This window comes from Eucyclogobius newberryi, unplaced genomic scaffold (genome assembly GCF_026437365.1).
Source record: "Eucyclogobius newberryi isolate DKJ021-1_F unplaced genomic scaffold, fEucNew1.0.hap1 SCAF_16, whole genome shotgun sequence".
Taxonomy (NCBI): domain Eukaryota; kingdom Metazoa; phylum Chordata; class Actinopteri; order Gobiiformes; family Gobiidae; genus Eucyclogobius; species Eucyclogobius newberryi.
In genome coordinates this window covers 32,982,936-33,000,365 of record NW_027315790.1, presented here as the reverse complement: position 1 = coordinate 33,000,365, position 17,430 = coordinate 32,982,936, and the positions used below count along the sequence as shown (strand labels likewise).

Here is a 17,430-nt window from a genome sequence, read left to right as displayed (position 1 = left end):
TCTCTCCCTCTCTAATTAAAGCAGGTGGTGAACTGTCTCCCCCCCTCTCCCCCCTCCCCCCTCTGGACAGGTGGGCGGACCCTCTCCCCCCTCCCCCCTCTGGACAGGTGGGCGGACCCTCTCCCCCCTCCCCCCTCTGGACAGGTGGGCGGACCCTCTCCCCCCTCCCCCCCTCAGTGTGTCTCAGCTGTTAGAGTGCGACAGCTGCTGTAACTAACACCAGGATCTGCAGAAGAACGTCACAAACTCGACCTGCAGCAAACACCACACTGTAAATATGATGCATTGAATTGTTAATGATGCACCAGACTCATAATTACATATTTTAATCATTTATAAAGATAATTCATAGGAGGAGGTAACGAGCTTCAGAGTGATAACTGTGAAGCATAAGGTGTAAAAACCTGACAAATTAAACTGATCAAAGTAAATATGAAGTCTAAATGTTGAATTGAATCTTTATTTATTTAATTAATATAAAAAAAATCATAGTTGTATTTTCATAATCAATATCTGAAAACACCATTTTATAACAAAGACAGTGACATTATTAAATCAAAATGTCAAAAAAAGAATAAACGATTTCCACTTTTCATCATTTATACATTTTATTCGTAAATATTCTGCATCTGGAAACTTTCTGTCTCATATTTCTAACTTTATTTGGCTGATTATGTGTATTTAAAGTCTCAATGTGCAATAACATTATAATAATAATAACAGTCGCTAGAAAAATCATGAGCTGCAGTTTTAAAGTCAAGAAAAAATATAGATAAATGGCATTTAATGGAAATATTATTGAATTAAAGTCAAATAATTCTTAAATCACAAATGTTAATCTAAAATGTTCCTCTAATCATGACTTTTAAAATGTTGAAAATAACAGGAAGTAGCTCATTTATGCAGGAGGAAAACACTTTTAAACATGAATTAAACACAATAAAGTGTGTCATATATTTTTATTCATCAAATAATGAAGAGAATGTGTAAATTAGACGAGCTTTGTTACACTTTCATTACAAACCACAAACATTGACTGACATTGTACTTAATGTCAATGACCTCAAGGTTTAGTTTTTGCCCCAGAGAAGTTCAGTGAATATTACCACATTTTCGCACCTGAATCCGGCTTTAAACAACATCATCGTTTGTTTTTACTGCAGTTTTGAACCCGATCGACGCCGGAGTTCGTCGGGATCAAACCGGGCGCCAGATCCTGGAGTCGCTGTAGAAGAACGAGCGCTTTGTGTTCACGCGCGGGTCGTAAAAACCTGCGGGAAAAAAGACAAATACTGTGGTAGAAACCTGCGCAAAAACAGACAAATACTGTGGTAGAAACCTGCGCAAAAACAGACAAATACTGTGGTAGAAACCTGCGCAAAAACAGACAAATACTGTGGTAGAAACCTGCGCAAAAACAGACAAATACTGAGGTAGAAACCTGCGCAAAAACAGACAAATACTGAGGTAGAAACCTGCGTGAAAACAGACAAATACTGAGGTAGAAACCTGCGCAAAAACAGACAAATACTGAGGTAGAAACCTGCGTGAAAACAGACAAATACTGAGGTAGAAACCTGCGTGAAAACAGACAAATACTGAGGTAGAAACCTGCGCAAAAACAGACAAATACTGAGGTAGAAACCTGCGCAAAAACAGACAAATACTGAGGTAGAAACCTGCGTGAAAACAGACAAATACTGTGGTAGAAACCTGCGCAAAAACAGACAAATACTGTGGTAGAAACCTGCGCAAAAACAGACAAATACAAAAAAGAAATCCACAGAAATAACAAAAACAAACCAAGTCTAACGGTGAAAAGTAGAAGCTGTGACTTTAAACTATTTCAAGGCTTCTGTAAAAAACTAAAATGTTCCTCTTAAAGCCATTTTAGGCCCTGGATTTTTGCTTAAAAGTATTAAGCAAAAAAAATAAATTCATTTTTATCATTAAATTGTGTCAGAATACATAAATATAAATATTGCTGTGGCTTGATTTTTATAGTTTTATGTGTCAAAAATAAAAGAAAACATGCTACACGGTTATAGCGCGAGGAGACGGAAACCCGCGCGGTGAAGATGCTTTTTCCACAGACTCATTATTGTTGCGGGGCAGAAACGTTAATCGCCGTGGAGTCGTTAGAGGTTTATGAATGACAGAATAACTCACAGCACTGAGGTTACGACAGTTACGTCTTGAAACAATCTATAGAGAGTGAACTCAAAGGACAGAGATGTCATGTTTAGCATTATATTTAATTGACTCGTTTTACTTTCATTTAAAATCATAATAATAATTTACAACAATAATAATAATTTTAAATAATGATAGTAACAATTTAAAATAATAATAATAACAATTCAAAATAACAATTTACAACAATAATAATAATCAAAAATAATGATAAAAAATTATAATATTTTAAAATAATAATTTGAAATAATAATGATTTAAAAAAGTGATAACAATAATTTGAAATAATAATAATTTAAAATAGTGATAACAATAATTTAAAATTATAATGATTTACAATAGTGATAATAATAATTTAAAATTATAATAATTTAAAATAGTGGTAATAATAATCAAAAATAATAATTTAAAATAATAGTAATAATTTAAAATAATGATAATAATAATAATTGAAAACAATGATAGTGATAATTTAAAATAATAACAATAATAATAATAATTTGAAATAATGAGAAAAATAATAATGATAATTCAAAATAATAATTTCAAATAACAATAATTTAAAAATAATAATAATTTAAAACAATGATAATAATCATTTAAATAATAATAATAATTTAAAATGATGGGGGGGGAAATAATAATAATAATGGCGCTTAATTGTAGTATAGTTTTTCAAAATTCTTGTCAGAAAAATAAGCAGTTGTGGACAAGCGATGATTCATTTGATAAAACTTAAAGTAAAACTAAAAACTGACCGATCCTCACTGACCCTTGACCCTCCAGTTGACCCTCTGGAGCGTTTACCTGGCCCCGGGGCGTCGGCCGTCCTGGGGCGTGTCATCCTGGTGGACTTCGAGGCGAACGCGGCCGTGGGAACCGTCTGTTTGGAGACCAGGTCCCTGGAGACGTCGTAGTGTCCGGGGCCCGGGCTCGGAGCCGGTCTGGGCGGCGGCGGAGGCGGAGCCGAGAGGAGCCCCGCCCTTTTACGACTGAAACACAGAAAGTCATAAAATTGGGTCAATATTTAGAATCCAACACACGCTTTATATCACAGTTTGAAATGTTCAAATGTGGCTCGTGAGTTACGTTTCCAGAAGTTTAAAAACGCAGTGCAACAAAAAAAGCATCAAAATAAAATGAATAAAACGTGAACCTCAAAATGTATTTATCATTTTTGTCTTTTTCACAGTATTTAAATGTTTGCTTCATTATCATGTTTCTGAGATGAGGCTGAGACGAAGTGCGTTTGACCCGAGTGCGTTTGACCCGAGTGTGTTTGACCCATGTGTCTTTGACCCGAGTGTGTTTGACCCGAGTGTGTTTGACCCGAGTGTGTTTGACCCATGTGCGTTTGACCCATGTGCGTTTGACCCGAGTGCGTTTGACCCGAGTGCGTTTGACCCGAGTGCGTTTGACCCGAGTGCGTTTGACCCATGTGTGTTTGACCCGAGTGCGTTTGACCCGAGTGCGTTTGACCCGAGTGCGTTTGACCCGAGTGCGTTTGACCCATGTGCGTTTGACCCGAGTGCGTTTGACCCGAGTGCGTTTGACCCGAGTGTGTTTGACCCGAGTGCGTTTGACCCGAGTGCATTTGACCCGAGTGCGTTTGACCCGAGTGTGTTTGACCCATGTGCGTTTGACCCGAGTGCGTTTGACCCGAGTGCGTTTGACCCGAGTGTGTTTGACCCGAGTGCGTTTGACCCGAGTGCATTTGACCCGAGTGCGTTTGACCCGAGTGTGTTTGACCCATGTGTGTTTGACCCATGTGCGTTTGACCCGAGTGCGTTTGACCCGAGTGCGTTTGACCCGAGTGCGTTTGACCCATGTGTGTTTGACCCGAGTGTGTTTGACTCGAGTGCGTTTGACCCGAGTGCGTTTGACCCATGTGTGTTTGACCCGAGTGTGTTTGACCCGAGTGCGTTTGACCCGAGTGCATTTGACCCAAGTGTGTTTGACCCGAGTGTGTTTGACCCGAGTGCGTTTGACCCGAGTGCGTTTGACCCGAGTGCGTTTGACTCGAGTGCGTTTGACCCGAGTGCGTTTGACCCGAGTGCGTTTGACCCAAGTGCGTTTGACCCGAGTGCGTTTGACCCACTGCGGCGGGGCGCTCCTCTTCAGCGGGGCCAGGGGCCCCCGCGGGTCGTAGGCGCCCGGTCCCGGGACCAGATTATCCCTTTGACCCGACGACCTCTGTGTTTTGGACCTGAACGGAGAGAGAACGGCCCTGGACGAGCGGCGGGCGTCGTCCTCCACGTGATAATGACCTAAACACAAGCGTCCAGACTTTTACGCTTTATTATGGTAGAATAATACAAAGACAAATGAGGAAAGCGCGGCGTACACGGCGACGGCAGCTCTGCGGCGACCACGTACGAGTCGCGTCTGGTTTTGGAGACGAAGGACCAAGAACCGGGCGGAGCAAATCTGTCTCTGACCACGTTCTGGATCTGGACAAAAAGAGTTTATGTCGAAGTTTAAAGATACAATTTAAACTTCTTCATTTAAGTTTGTCTTGATCAAAATGTCATAAACACAAACAATATGAAACATGGAGTTCTGAGTTCATTTTCTTTATGTCTTATTTAGTATTTGAGTAAAGTAGATCTTACTGAAAATGTGTGTATTTAGTTTAAACATCAACGAATTAAGGTTTTATTACTTATAAAATATTCATAAAGGATTTATTGATGATTTATTAACTATTTATTAAGAGTTTATTAAGGATTTATTAGGGATTTATTAAGGATTTATCCATAAATCCATCTTCTGCCGCTTTATCCGGGGCCGGGTCGCGGGGGCAGCAGTCTGAGCAGGGACTCCCAGACTTCCTCCTCCCCAGACACTTCCTCTAACTCCTCCGGGGGGATCCTGAGGCGTTCCCAGGCCAGCCGAGAGACATAGTCCCTCCAGCGTGTCCTGGGTCTTCCCCGGGGCCTCTTAATCAAGGATTTATCAAGAGTTTATTACGATTTTATGAAGAGTTTATTAAGGATTTTTTAAGCATTTATTATTGATGATTTATTATAATTGCGCAGGCCGAGGTGCGTTTGACCCGTTTGTGTCGTGTCACTCACATGATACTGGTTCGGCGCCGGGTTGCTGTTTGTGGGCGTGTCCAGGTGAGCGGTCAGCGGCGTTCTGAAAACCCTGGACACGCCCACGTTGAAGTCCCACTTGTTCATGAAGGAGCTCTGCAGGTTGTAGGCCCCGGGCCCCGGGACGTGTCTCTGAGGGTTCAAGAGGACGCTGGGGACCTGAAGAGGGGAACGTCATGGTAACACGGACACGCCCACTGAAGACACGCCCACTAAGGACACACATGTTCATAGACTACAAAAGGGCGTGGCACTATTTCATTTCATTTCTTTATAATTATTTTGACATATTTTTCTTTACATAGGTCAGTTTTTTAATGTAAGTTTTTGTTGCTGTTTGTTTAAAAAAATAATGTTTGACATAATAAATGATAAAATAAAAGTAAAACATTTTGAACACGACACAAACACATTTAGCCACTTCTGAATGTTTAGGATGTTTAGGATGTTTAAGATATCGAAACAATAAAAACAAAATGAAAATCAAGATACACATAGATATTATAGATATTATAGATGTATCTATTTATATCTATAATATCTATAATGTGTATCTTATATACATATATCTTGATTTTTAGTTTTTATTGTTTCGATATCCTAAACATTCTAAACATTCTAAACATTCTAAACATTCAGAAGTCGGTAAATGTGTTCAAAGATATAAATAGATATTATAGATATTATAGATGTATATAGATATTATAGATAATATAGATATACATAGATATTATAGATATTATAGATGTATATAGATATTATAGATATTATAGATGTATATAGATATTATAGATATTATAGATATACATAGATATTATAGATATTATAGATATACATAGATATTATAGATATTATAGATGTATATAGATATTATAGATATTATAGATATACATAGATATTATAGATATACATAGATATTATAGATAATATAGATATACATAGATATTATAGATATTATAGATGTATATAGATATTATAGATATTATAGATGTATATAGATATTATAGATATTATAGATATACATAGATATTATAGATATTATAGATATACATAGATATTATAGATATTATAGATGTATATAGATATTATAGATATTATAGATATACATAGATATTATAGATATACATAGATATTATAGATATACATAGATATTATAGATGTATATAGATATTATAGATATTATAGATGTATATAGATATTATAGATATTATAGATATACATAGATATTATAGATATTATAGATATACATAGATATTATAGATATTATAGATGTATATAGATATTATAGATATTATAGATATACATAGATATTATAGATGTATATAGATATTATAGATATACATAGATATTATAAATGTATATAGATATTATAGATATTATAGATGTATATAGATATTATAGATATTATAGATGTATATAGATATTATAGATATTATAGATATTATAGATGTATATAGATATTATAGATATTATAGATATACATAGATATTATAGATGTATATAGATATTATAGATATTATAGATATACATAGATATTATAGATATTATAGATGTATATAGATATTATAGATATTATAAATGTATATAGATATTATAGATATTATAGATGTATATAGATATTATAGATATTATAGATGTATATAGATATTATAGATATTATAGATGTATATAGATATTATAGATATTATAGATGTATATAGATATTATAGATATTATAGATGTATATAGATATTATAGATATTATAGATATACATAGATATTATAGATATTATAGATGTATATAGATATTATAGATAATATAGATGTATATAGATATTATAGATGTAAATAGATATTATAGATATTATAGATATACATAGATATTATAGATATTATAAATGTATATAGATATTATAGATATTATAGATGTATATAGATATTATAGATATTATAGATGTATATAGATATTATAGATATTATAGATATACATAGATATTATAGATATTATAGATATACATAGATATTATAGATATTATAGATGTATATAGATATTATAGATATTATAGATATACATAGATATTATAGATATTATAGATGTATATAGATATTATAGATATTATAGATATACATAGATATTATAGATATTATAGATGTATATAGATATTATAGATATTATAGATGTATATAGATATTATAGATATTATAAATGTATATAGATATTATAGATATTATAGATGTATATAGATATTATAGATATTATAGATGTATATAGATATTATAGATATTATAAATGTATATAGATATTATAGATATTATAGATGTATATAGATATTATAGATATTATAGATGTATATAGATATTATAGATATTATAGATATACATAGATATTATAGATATTATAGATGTATATAGATATTATAGATATTATAGATGTATATAGATATTATAGATATTATAGATATACATAGATATTATAGATATTATAGATGTATATAGATATTATAGATAATATAGATGTATATAGATATTATAGATGTAAATAGATATTATAGATATTATAGATATACATAGATATTATAGATATTATAGATGTATATAGATATTATAGATATTATAAATGTATATAGATATTATAGATATTATAGATGTATATAGATATTATAGATATTATAGATGTATATAGATATTATAGATATTATAGATATACATAGATATTATAGATATTATAGATATACATAGATATTATAGATATTATAGATGTATATAGATATTATAGATATTATAGATGTATATAGATATTATAGATATTATAAATGTATATAGATATTATAGATATTATAGATGTATATAGATATTATAGATATTATAGATGTATATAGATATTATAGATGTAAATAGATATTATAGATATTATAGATGTATATAGATATTATAGATGTATAGTAGAAAAAGCTTCAGTTGTAGTCATCTGAACTCAGTTAGAAAAAATAGACGTTTCGACTCTCATCCAAGAGTCATTGTCAATAAAAGAATTTAGATCGAGAACTCCGATATTAATACTGTTCTGTGGTAAGACCCGCCCATTGGGAGGAGCCTTCCTGAAGTAGAAAGAGCTGTTTGTTTCAACAGAAACTCCCCCCTTGTATCTACCGAGCCTATTCAGAATTTTAATGGGCTATTATAATCCTCTTTGTCTTTGTGAGACCCTGGCTCAACCACCCTGAGTACCTGATTAGCATCTAAATGTCCTCTACCTTTCCAGGGGTTCAGTAACCCATTATAAATAACAGGAAGATTAAACCTTAGCCCTCCATTTCTGTTTAAAGAAGGTCTTTCTTTTTTTAACAAAAAAAGAGGAGTCAAGGAAGCTATTTTTGTTAAAAAAGAAAGACCTTCTTTAAACAGAAATGGAGGGCTTAGGTTTAATCTTCCTGGTATCTATAATGGAATACTGAACCCCTGGAAAGGTAGAGGACTAGGACATTTAGATGCTAATCAGGTACTCAGGGTGGTTGAGCCAGGGTCTCACAAAGACAAAGAGGTTTCTAATAGTCCATTTAGATTCTGAATAGGCTAGCTCGGTAGATACAAGGGGGGAGTTTCTGTTGAAACAAACAACTCCTTCTACTTCAGGAAGGCTCCTCCCAATGGGCGGGTCTTACCACAGAACAGTATTAATATCGGAGTTCTCGACCTAAATTCTTTTATTGACAATGACTCTTGGATGAGTCGAAACGTCTATTTTTTCTAACTGAGTCCAGATGACTACAACTGAAGCTTTTTCTACTATGGAACACGCCTGGACGAATGAGGGATTACACCGACAATATAGATGTATATAGATATTATAGATATTATAGATATTATAGATGTAAATAGATATTATAGATATATTTGGACCTTTGCTGAAGCCACAAATCCAGAGCTTCCTTTGCTGGAGAAAGGACACTTCACGTGGGAGAAAGTGTAACTTCCTGGTCCTGGAGATTCTGTCTGAAACAAACACAAACTACTGCATATTAAATATTAAATATCACAAGTATCGAATGGAAGAGATTCAATTTGACTTAATAAAACATTCATACCTTGTTGTGATGTGAGGAGAATCTCTTTGTCTGTGAGAAAAAGCCCTTCTTCTCTGAGTTCATCGCTGTCATCGTGTTGAACTTTGATGGAATTGAAATAACTCGTCCAGAAGTGTCTGTTTTTAACAAACATATTAAACATGAACAATAAATGACGTCATATTTCCCTGAACATTGGACTTTTGTACCTGGATAAAGCGTCCCCATGGTTACAGTTTCTCATAAAAATCTTTTAAACTTTTGGCCGGACATTTTCCCGTTGCTATGGCGACGCGAAAACAGGGCGGGAGTGATTTGACGCAGATCTGACGCACGGAGCGTGGTCCTCCAGCGACACCTGGTGGTAGGTCAGGACATAATAATAAATACAATTTACCAACGGTCTGTTTATGTCTATGAACTTTGAATACATCCGTGGTTTGTCTAAATTAATTTACAACCTGTTATTCTCCCACCTACAACTGTTATGCTTTTAGGTTTATAGGTTATTTTTTTTCGGTTTTTAGTTTTAGTTTTTTTTTTTTAGTTTTTTTTTAAACACATTTTTTTTTAGGTACGTATTTAGTTTTAGTTTTTAGTTTTTTTTTTAGGTTTTCAGTTTTAGTTTTTTTTAGGTTTTTAGGTTCCTTTATGCAAATGTCACTCGATGTTTTTTAAGGATTTATCAAGAATTTATTAAGGATGTATTAAGGATTTATTGAGAGTTTATTAAGGATTTATTAAAGATTCATTAAGGATTTATTAAAGATTCATTAAGGATTTATTAAGAATGTATTAAGATTTATTTAAGAATTTGTCAAGATTTTTTTAAGGATTTATTAAGGATTTATTAACCATTAACTAAGGGTTTATTAAGTTGTATTTGTTAATTACTGCGCTCCTCTTCTCCGCCGTAAACCCCGCGTCTCCTCCGCTCTTTCGCCCCACAGCGCCCTCTACCGGCCTCTGCGCTCCCCTTCTCCGCCGTAAACCCCGCGTCTCCTCGGCTCTTTCGCCCCACAGCGCCCTCTGCCGGCCTCTGCCCCCGCCGTGAGCCCGCGTCTCCTCCGCCGTTGTTGTCCCGCTGCCTCCGCGTCTGCTCCGGTCATGGCGATGCACGCAAAGGCCACTCCGCCCCAGATCCCCGACACGCGCCGGGAGCTGGCGGACCTGGTCAAGAGGAAGCAAGAGCTGGCCGTAAGTCGCGACATTCACCAAAAAAACGTACAAACGTGCCCCGGTGAAACGCAGTCGAACACGGGAACCACTGCCAACGCGCGCCGCCGAATGAAAGGCCCGGCGATGCTAACGATGCTAACGATGCTAACGATGCTAATGATGCTAATGATGCTAACAACAATAGCATCTGCATTGTCTGTTTTTAATGTGTCTTTCTGCCGTCGCTGGTGTCGTAGCTTAATTATGAGCATTATAAAAGCACAGTCGTGATTTAAACGTGTCCAGACTTATGTTTTTTTAGATTTATTTAAGAGTTTATGTTCAAAATGCTAATTCGCGTTAGCAAACCGCCCGGTACAATGTTCTCGCGATAAGTGGGAATTGCGCGTTCTCTTCAGCAACAGAATAAGTGTCATACATATTCAATATATCCTTTATTATAAGTCATAAATATGTCGCGTTTGAGCTGTCGATTTGATTTTTTATGTTTTAAATAAGTAAAATATGGTAAATATGACATGGCTTTTCATATGTAAAATGGTCAACGTTGAACATATTTGGGATATTTAAGGTTTTAATTTCTTGCTTCATTGTCTTGTCATATTAGATATAAATAAAGCTACTGCACGGATTCTGGTTAAAGATTTTTGTGATAATTGGCATAAACATTGAAATTTTGCCCCATTTTTTGTGAGTTAAAACTTTAATAAATTAAGCTTGGATTTAGTTATCAAGAAATGAGTTGTGATTATTATTCGGTAGTAACTTAATACAAGTATTTCTCTTTAAATACATTATTAAACCAAATAAAATGTTAATTCTGGCAACTAAAGTCTAGAGAATATTTAGAAATAAAGTCTGTTATTGAAGAAAATCAGAAATAGTTTATTCTTAGTTGACGGCTTGATTTAATAATGGAAGAGTGTTATGTTATTTTACACGCCTGAGTCTGTGCCGTGTCCCTGAGCGTGTGCGTGTCCCTGAGCGTGTCCCTGAGCGTGTCCCTGAGCGTGTGCGTGTCCCTCAGCGTGTCCCTGAGCGTGTGCGTGTCCCTCAGCGTGTCCCTAAGCGTGTCCCTGAGCGTATCCCTGAGGGTGTGTGTGTCCCTGAGCGTGTCCCTGAGCGTATCCCTGAGCGTGTCCCTGAGCGTGTCCCTGAGCGTATCCCTGAGCGTGTCCCTGAGCGTATCCCTGAGGGTGTGTGTGTCCCTGAGCGTGTCCCTGAGCGTATCCCTGAGCGTGTCCCTGAGCGTGTCCCTGAGCGTATCCCTGAGCGTGTCCCTGAGCGTGTCCCTGAGCGTGTCCCTGAGCGTATCCCTGAGGGTGTCCATGAGCGTGTCCATGAGCGTGTGCATGAGCGTGTGCATGAGCGTGTCCCTGAGCGTGTCCCTGAGCGTGTGCATGAGCGTGTCCATGAGCGTGTCCATGAGCGTGTCCATGAGCGTGTCCCTGAGCGTGTGCATGAGCGTGTCCATGAGCGTGTGCATGAGCGTGTCCATGAGCGTGTCCATGAGCGTGTCCCTGAGCGTATCCCTGAGCGTATCCCTGAGCGTATCCCTGAGGGTGTCCCTGAGGGTGTCCCTGAGGGTGTCCCTGAGGGTGTCCATGAGCGTGTCCCTGAGCGTATCCCTGAGCGTATCCCTGAGGGTGTCCCTGAGGGTGTCCCTGAGGGTGTCCATGAGGGTGTCCATGAGGGTGTCCATGAGCGTGTCCATGAGCGTGTCCATGAGCGTGTCCCTGAGCGTATCCCTGAGGGTGTCCATGAGGGTGTCCATGAGCGTGTCCATGAGCGTGTCCATGAGCGTGTCCATGAGCGTGTCCATGAGCGTGTCCATGAGCGTGTCCATGAGCGTGTCCATGAGCGTGTGCATGTCCCTGAGCGTGTCCCTAGGAGTGTCCCTGAGTGTGTCCCAGAGCGTATCCCTGAGCGTATCCCTGAGCGTGTCCCTGAGCTGAGCGAACACGCTTCACGTTGACCTTGTCCCTCCAGGAGACCCTGGTGAACCTGGAGAGACAGATCTACGCCTTCGAAGGCAGTTACTTGGAAGACACTCAGATGTACGGCAACATCATCCGAGGCTGGGACCGCTACCTCACCAACCAGAAGTGAGCCACGCCCACACGTCACGCCACACGCTAACGCCACATGCTAACGCAACGCACCCACGTGCTAACGCCATACAACCATATTCTAACGCCACACGCCAGCACGCTAACGCTTCACGCCCACATGCTAACGCCACACGCCCACACGCTAATGCCACACGCCCGCATGCTAACGCCTGCATGCTAACGCCACATGCTAAAGCCACACGCCCACATGCTAACGCCACACGCTAACGCCACACGCCGACTTGCTAACGCCACACGCCGACTTATTCGGTTTACTTACCTGCTAATAGTATTACCTAGTCTTGTGCTAGCTATTTTTACTTTATTTTATATTATATTCTATTATCATTATTTTATTTTTATCTTTATATTTTTATTTTTATCTATTTTATTTTATTTCCCCCCCTCCATTCCCTATTAAGATAGGGGAGGAGTTTTTGTCAACAAGAGTTTTTTGTTTTTGTTCATAAGAGTTTTCTTCTATTAAGAGTGTGTTTTTGAAACTTCCTATAATCTGTCCTTTCCTCCTGTTTCTACTGCGTTGTAACAACCACATTTCCCCTTGTGTGGATATTAAAGGATTATCTTATCTTATCTAACACCACGCGGCCACATGCTAACACCAAACGCCCACACGCTAACGCCACACGCCCACATGCTAACACCACGCAGCCACATGCTAACACCACGCAGCCACATGCTAACACCACGCGGCCACATGCTAACGCCACCGTGTGTGTCTGTCTCGCAGGAACTCCAACAGTAAAACCGACAGAAGAAACAGGAAGTTCAAAGAAGCCGAGCGTCTCTTCAGCAAGTCGTCGGTCACGTCCGTCGCGGTGAGTTCTTTGCCCTGTTTGCGGCGCGGATCGTTCGGTCGGCGCCGCGGGAGTTAAAGAACTGTGGGAAAACCACACGGAAACCGTCCAGATATTTAGTCGTGATGTACGGTTAATTGTGTGATTGTAACTGAATAACTTCTGAGTCTGTGATAAAAACATGAAAATACTGCAGCTTCTTACTTTCTGTCGGTTGCTATGACGCCTACACAGTTCTGTTCTGGAAAGGTCACATTTTGTCCTGATTTCTTTGTATCGAGATGTGTTCAAACTAGTATATATTTTTGATCCTAGTTTTTGTGGTGATTAGTGCCTGATTCCCGGTACTTTTGACGACTCGTGGTGTAATAAACCCGTGTGACTTCCTTCACAGGCCGTTTGTGCGCTCGGAGGGATCCCGGACCACATGAACGAGAAGCGTGAGTATCGCTTGTGTTTAGAGGCGTGTCAGACTATTACACAAGTATAACAGTATTGCACACGAATATAACAGTATTGCACATGAGAATAACAGAATTGCACATGAGAATAACAGTATTGCATATTGCACACGTGAATAACAGTATTGCACACGAGAATAACAGTATTGCACACGAGTATAACAGTATTGCACACGAGAATAACAGTATTGCACACGAGAATAACAGTATTGCACACGAGAATAACAGTATTGCACGCGAGAATAACAGTATTGCACGCGAGAATAACAGTATTGCACACGAGAATAACAGTATTGCACACGAGAATAACAGTATTGCACGCGAGAATAACAGTATTGCACGCGAGAATAACAGTATTGCACATGAGAATAACAGTATTGCACACGAGAATAATGCACACGAGAATAACAGTATTGCACATGAGAATAACAGTATTGCATATTGCACACGTGAATAACAGTATTGCACACGGGTATAACAGTATTGCACACGAGTATAACAGTATTGCACACAAAAAGTTACTAATAAAAAAAATCAGATCCAAAGCAACAAAACAGTTTCTGTTGAAAGGAGTAAATTTATGGAAATAATTTACAAAGAAATCAAAGAATTAAGAACAATAACATTTTATGTCTTATTACGAGAGACATAAACGCTCTCGTAATAAGAACACGAGGCTGTGTTTGTTTGTAATGTATATACAGTATAGATGTATATATTTGTTATATTTGTCCAGGCGAGGCGGGCAGTGGCACGGAGAGCGACGCCTCCCCGGACCTCCAGAACCAGGAGAACGAGCCGAGTCAGGACGATGGCGAGGAGCTGGACTCGGCGCTGCAGGACCTGAAGCCCCAGAAGGCGGCCTCGTCCTCGTCCTCCAGCAGCCACCACAACTCCCACAAGAAGAGGAAGAACAAGAACAGGCACAGGTAACGCCACGTCACATGCCACGCCCACGTCATGCACCCCACGTCACACACACGCCCACACCACGCCCACGTCATGCACACACGCCGCACACACGTCACACACGCCGCACACACGCCACGCCCACGTCACACACGCCACGCCCACGTCACACACGCCGCACACACGCCACGCCCACGTCACACACGCCACGCCCACGTCACACACGCCGCACACACGCCGCACACACGCAGCCGAGGCCGTGTTCCTCCTGCTCGTGTTTTAGAGGCGACGAAGACGTTTAAGACGGTGGAAAGTGCAGTAGATGAACTCCACTGCACACGTTGTCATTAAAAATATGAGGTGCAGTGTGAAATATGATAAAGAAGTACCGTATTTTCTGAAGTATAAGTCGCACCAACCAAATAATGCATAATAGAGAAGAAAAAAACATATAAGTCGCATTTTGTGTCACTTCTAAACAACTCCACAAACTCCAGAGGAAGTGCAGATTCTTCTTCTGCGTCGCTTAGAGCCTAGAGCGCCCTCTTGTGGTTGTCAGTGTGAAGATAATGAATAATATCACATTTTAGTCGCTCTAGAGTATAAGTCGCACCCAAAACTATGAAAAAAAGTGCGACTTACAGTCCAGAAAATACGGTAAGTTAAACACTGTTTAATGCACCGACGCCAAAAACAACGTAAACAAACCGCTTTACGAATAAAACGTGCAGCAGTGAAATAAATTATGTGTTTATACTCGTCACTTCAAAGGAAATTAGAGCGTTCCAAAGCAGCGCCATTTGAATATTGTTGATATTGTCGTCATGGCGACGTGTGAGGGCCACATCACTGATGCCTGAACGGAAATCACATCAAATGACTTTATCAGAGAGGGAGGAGCTTCTGGGAGTGGGAGGAGCTTCTGGGAGTGGGAGGAGCGTCTGGAAGTCTTCTTTCTAAATGTTCTATTTTATCACGTTTTTTAAAAGTCTCAATGTTCAATAAAGATAATCTACGACTAAAATAATCCTTGGTTTGTTTTTCTCACCGACAAAGATGGATTTTTGTGATTTTTCAGCACTTTTAACCTCAGGCCGTGTGTATATAAATGTAAACCTGAACTGCATTAGCATTAGCATTAGCCTTGAACTAACCGCTGCTGCTCTCTGTTTCCCACAATCCTTTGCTCTCCGCAGCCCGTCGGCCATGTTTGATTATGACTTCGAGTAAGTCCGTCTGGTTTGGACTCGAGTGACTTTGATGTCGTTTTGCTGCATGTTCTTCATCATTTTACACTTTTGTTTGTTGTTTTTACGGCGCAAAACCATGTGCCTGGCCTCGGCTTTCATTTGACCCATTTCTTGTGATTTTTGACCCATTAATTTAGATTTTTGACCCATTTCTTGTGATTTTTTACCCATTTCTTTTGATTTTTGACAGATTTATTTAGATTTTTGACAAATTTCTTGTGATTTTTGACCCATTTATTTAGATTTTTGACAAATTTCTTGTGATTTTTGACCAATTTATTTAGATTTTTGACCCATTTCTTTTGACATATACAATAACCGTTCTCGTCAAGTTTGGTTTGTGCAGCTTGGAGATGATTGTGTCATTTTAACATCATTTGAGTGTTTTTTGTTTCGAGTGTTTCCGTTTGAAGTCGACGCCGCTCCAGTGACGCGGCGCGTAAATGAACATTACTTTTCTGTTGCAGGTTTGACATGAAGGTGAACAAGAAGCCGAGAGCGGTGAGTTTTTCCTTTACTCACGTTTATCACCACAAGGTTGTATTAGCTGCTGTTGGGCTGCGTTCAGGGGCCAAATGAAAGGTCAAAAGGTCACATGCTCATCATCTCGTCGTTCTTTGATCAGAACTAAGTAACTCTGCCTCTATTTTCATCCTTTGTCCTAATAAGACGTTACAATCACATACTAAAACATTTAACGTGGCCAAATATATATGAATGAAAAGGGTCAGGGTTTCTCAGGAGAGTTATCTTCAGGTGAGCTGTATTTCTGCGCAGAGACAGCAGGGGGACAAGCACAAACACTTTAAACACTCTGAAAATAGATATTTAACCATCACAGGGATTTATGAAGACTTGGAACAAGGTGAAAATGTGACTTAGTTCAGCTTTAACGGCGTAATATTGGTTTCAGCCAAAAACGCCGATATTAGTCCAGTCTGGCAATGAAAGAGTTAACTCTGCAGAAACAACAGACTCTAAAGTCTAAACTCTAAAGTCTAAAGTCTAAATTCTAATTCAGTCTTTACTCTGTAGTTCCTCTCATGTGAAGACAGATGGTGCCAGAGGGCTATTATTCACTCATGTTCCTCTCTCCATCCGACACAGGATTACTCCACCTGAGCCTCTGGACCCTCTGGACCCTCTGGACCCTGAGCCTCTGGACCCTGAGCCTCTGGACCCTCTGGAGCCTCTGGACCCTGAGCCTCTGGAGCCTCTGGACCCTGAGCCTCTGGACCCTCTGGACCCTGAGCCTCTGGACCCTCTGGACCCTGAGCCTCTGGACCCTCTGGACCCTGAGCCTCTGGACCCTCTGGACCCTGAGCCTCTGGACCCTCTGGACCCTTGGCTCTTGTTTCCTGGACTTTG

General features: G+C 38.8%; 2 protein-coding genes across 3 annotated transcripts; one reads left to right on the top strand and one right to left on the bottom strand.

Annotated features, from left to right (window-relative positions):
• Positions 1-1,197: 1,197 nt before the first annotated feature.
• Positions 1,198-9,562, bottom strand: stpg1 (sperm-tail PG-rich repeat containing 1). Its single transcript, XM_072447251.1, has 8 exons — positions 9,544-9,562; positions 9,356-9,471; positions 9,171-9,263; positions 5,271-5,450; positions 4,538-4,643; positions 4,292-4,460; positions 3,001-3,185; positions 1,198-1,271 (listed from the first exon to the last, which is right to left on the bottom strand). Exons 1-8 carry the CDS (start codon positions 9,560-9,562, stop codon positions 1,198-1,200), a joined length of 942 nt encoding a protein of 313 aa, XP_072303352.1.
• An 820-nt stretch (positions 9,563-10,382) lies between these two features.
• On the top strand, positions 10,383-17,205 carry meaf6 (MYST/Esa1-associated factor 6). Of its 2 annotated transcripts, XM_072447209.1 has the most exons (8): positions 10,383-10,531; positions 12,503-12,618; positions 13,376-13,463; positions 13,837-13,882; positions 14,640-14,832; positions 16,009-16,038; positions 16,530-16,563; positions 17,170-17,205. In XM_072447209.1, exons 1-8 carry the CDS (start codon positions 10,442-10,444, stop codon positions 17,182-17,184), a joined length of 612 nt encoding a protein of 203 aa, XP_072303310.1. In that variant the 5' UTR covers positions 10,383-10,441; the 3' UTR covers positions 17,185-17,205. The 2 variants fall into 2 exon arrangements, with proteins under 2 accessions (XP_072303310.1, XP_072303312.1); XM_072447211.1 differs by lacking the exon at positions 16,009-16,038 and having other exon boundaries at positions 17,170-17,199.
• The last annotated feature ends 225 nt before the right edge of the window (positions 17,206-17,430 follow it).

Excerpts from the sequence above, each read along its gene's own strand:
- stpg1 (XM_072447251.1), bottom strand. Across the intron at positions 5,451-9,170 it reads GATTTGTGGCTTCAGCAAAG|GTCCCCAGCGTCCTCTTGAA; the intron begins GTCCAAATATAT and ends TCCCCTCTTCAG. Across the intron at positions 4,644-5,270 it reads CGGCGCCGAACCAGTATCAT|ATCCAGAACGTGGTCAGAGA; the intron begins GTGAGTGACACG and ends CTTTTTGTCCAG.
- meaf6 (XM_072447209.1), top strand. The coding sequence starts at position 10,442 with ATGGCGATGCACGCAAAGGCCACTCCGCCCCAGATCCCCGACACGCGC. Across the intron at positions 13,464-13,836 it reads CGTCGGTCACGTCCGTCGCG|GCCGTTTGTGCGCTCGGAGG; the intron begins GTGAGTTCTTTG and ends CTTCCTTCACAG. Across the intron at positions 16,039-16,529 it reads ATGTTTGATTATGACTTCGA|GTTTGACATGAAGGTGAACA; the intron begins GTAAGTCCGTCT and ends TTTCTGTTGCAG.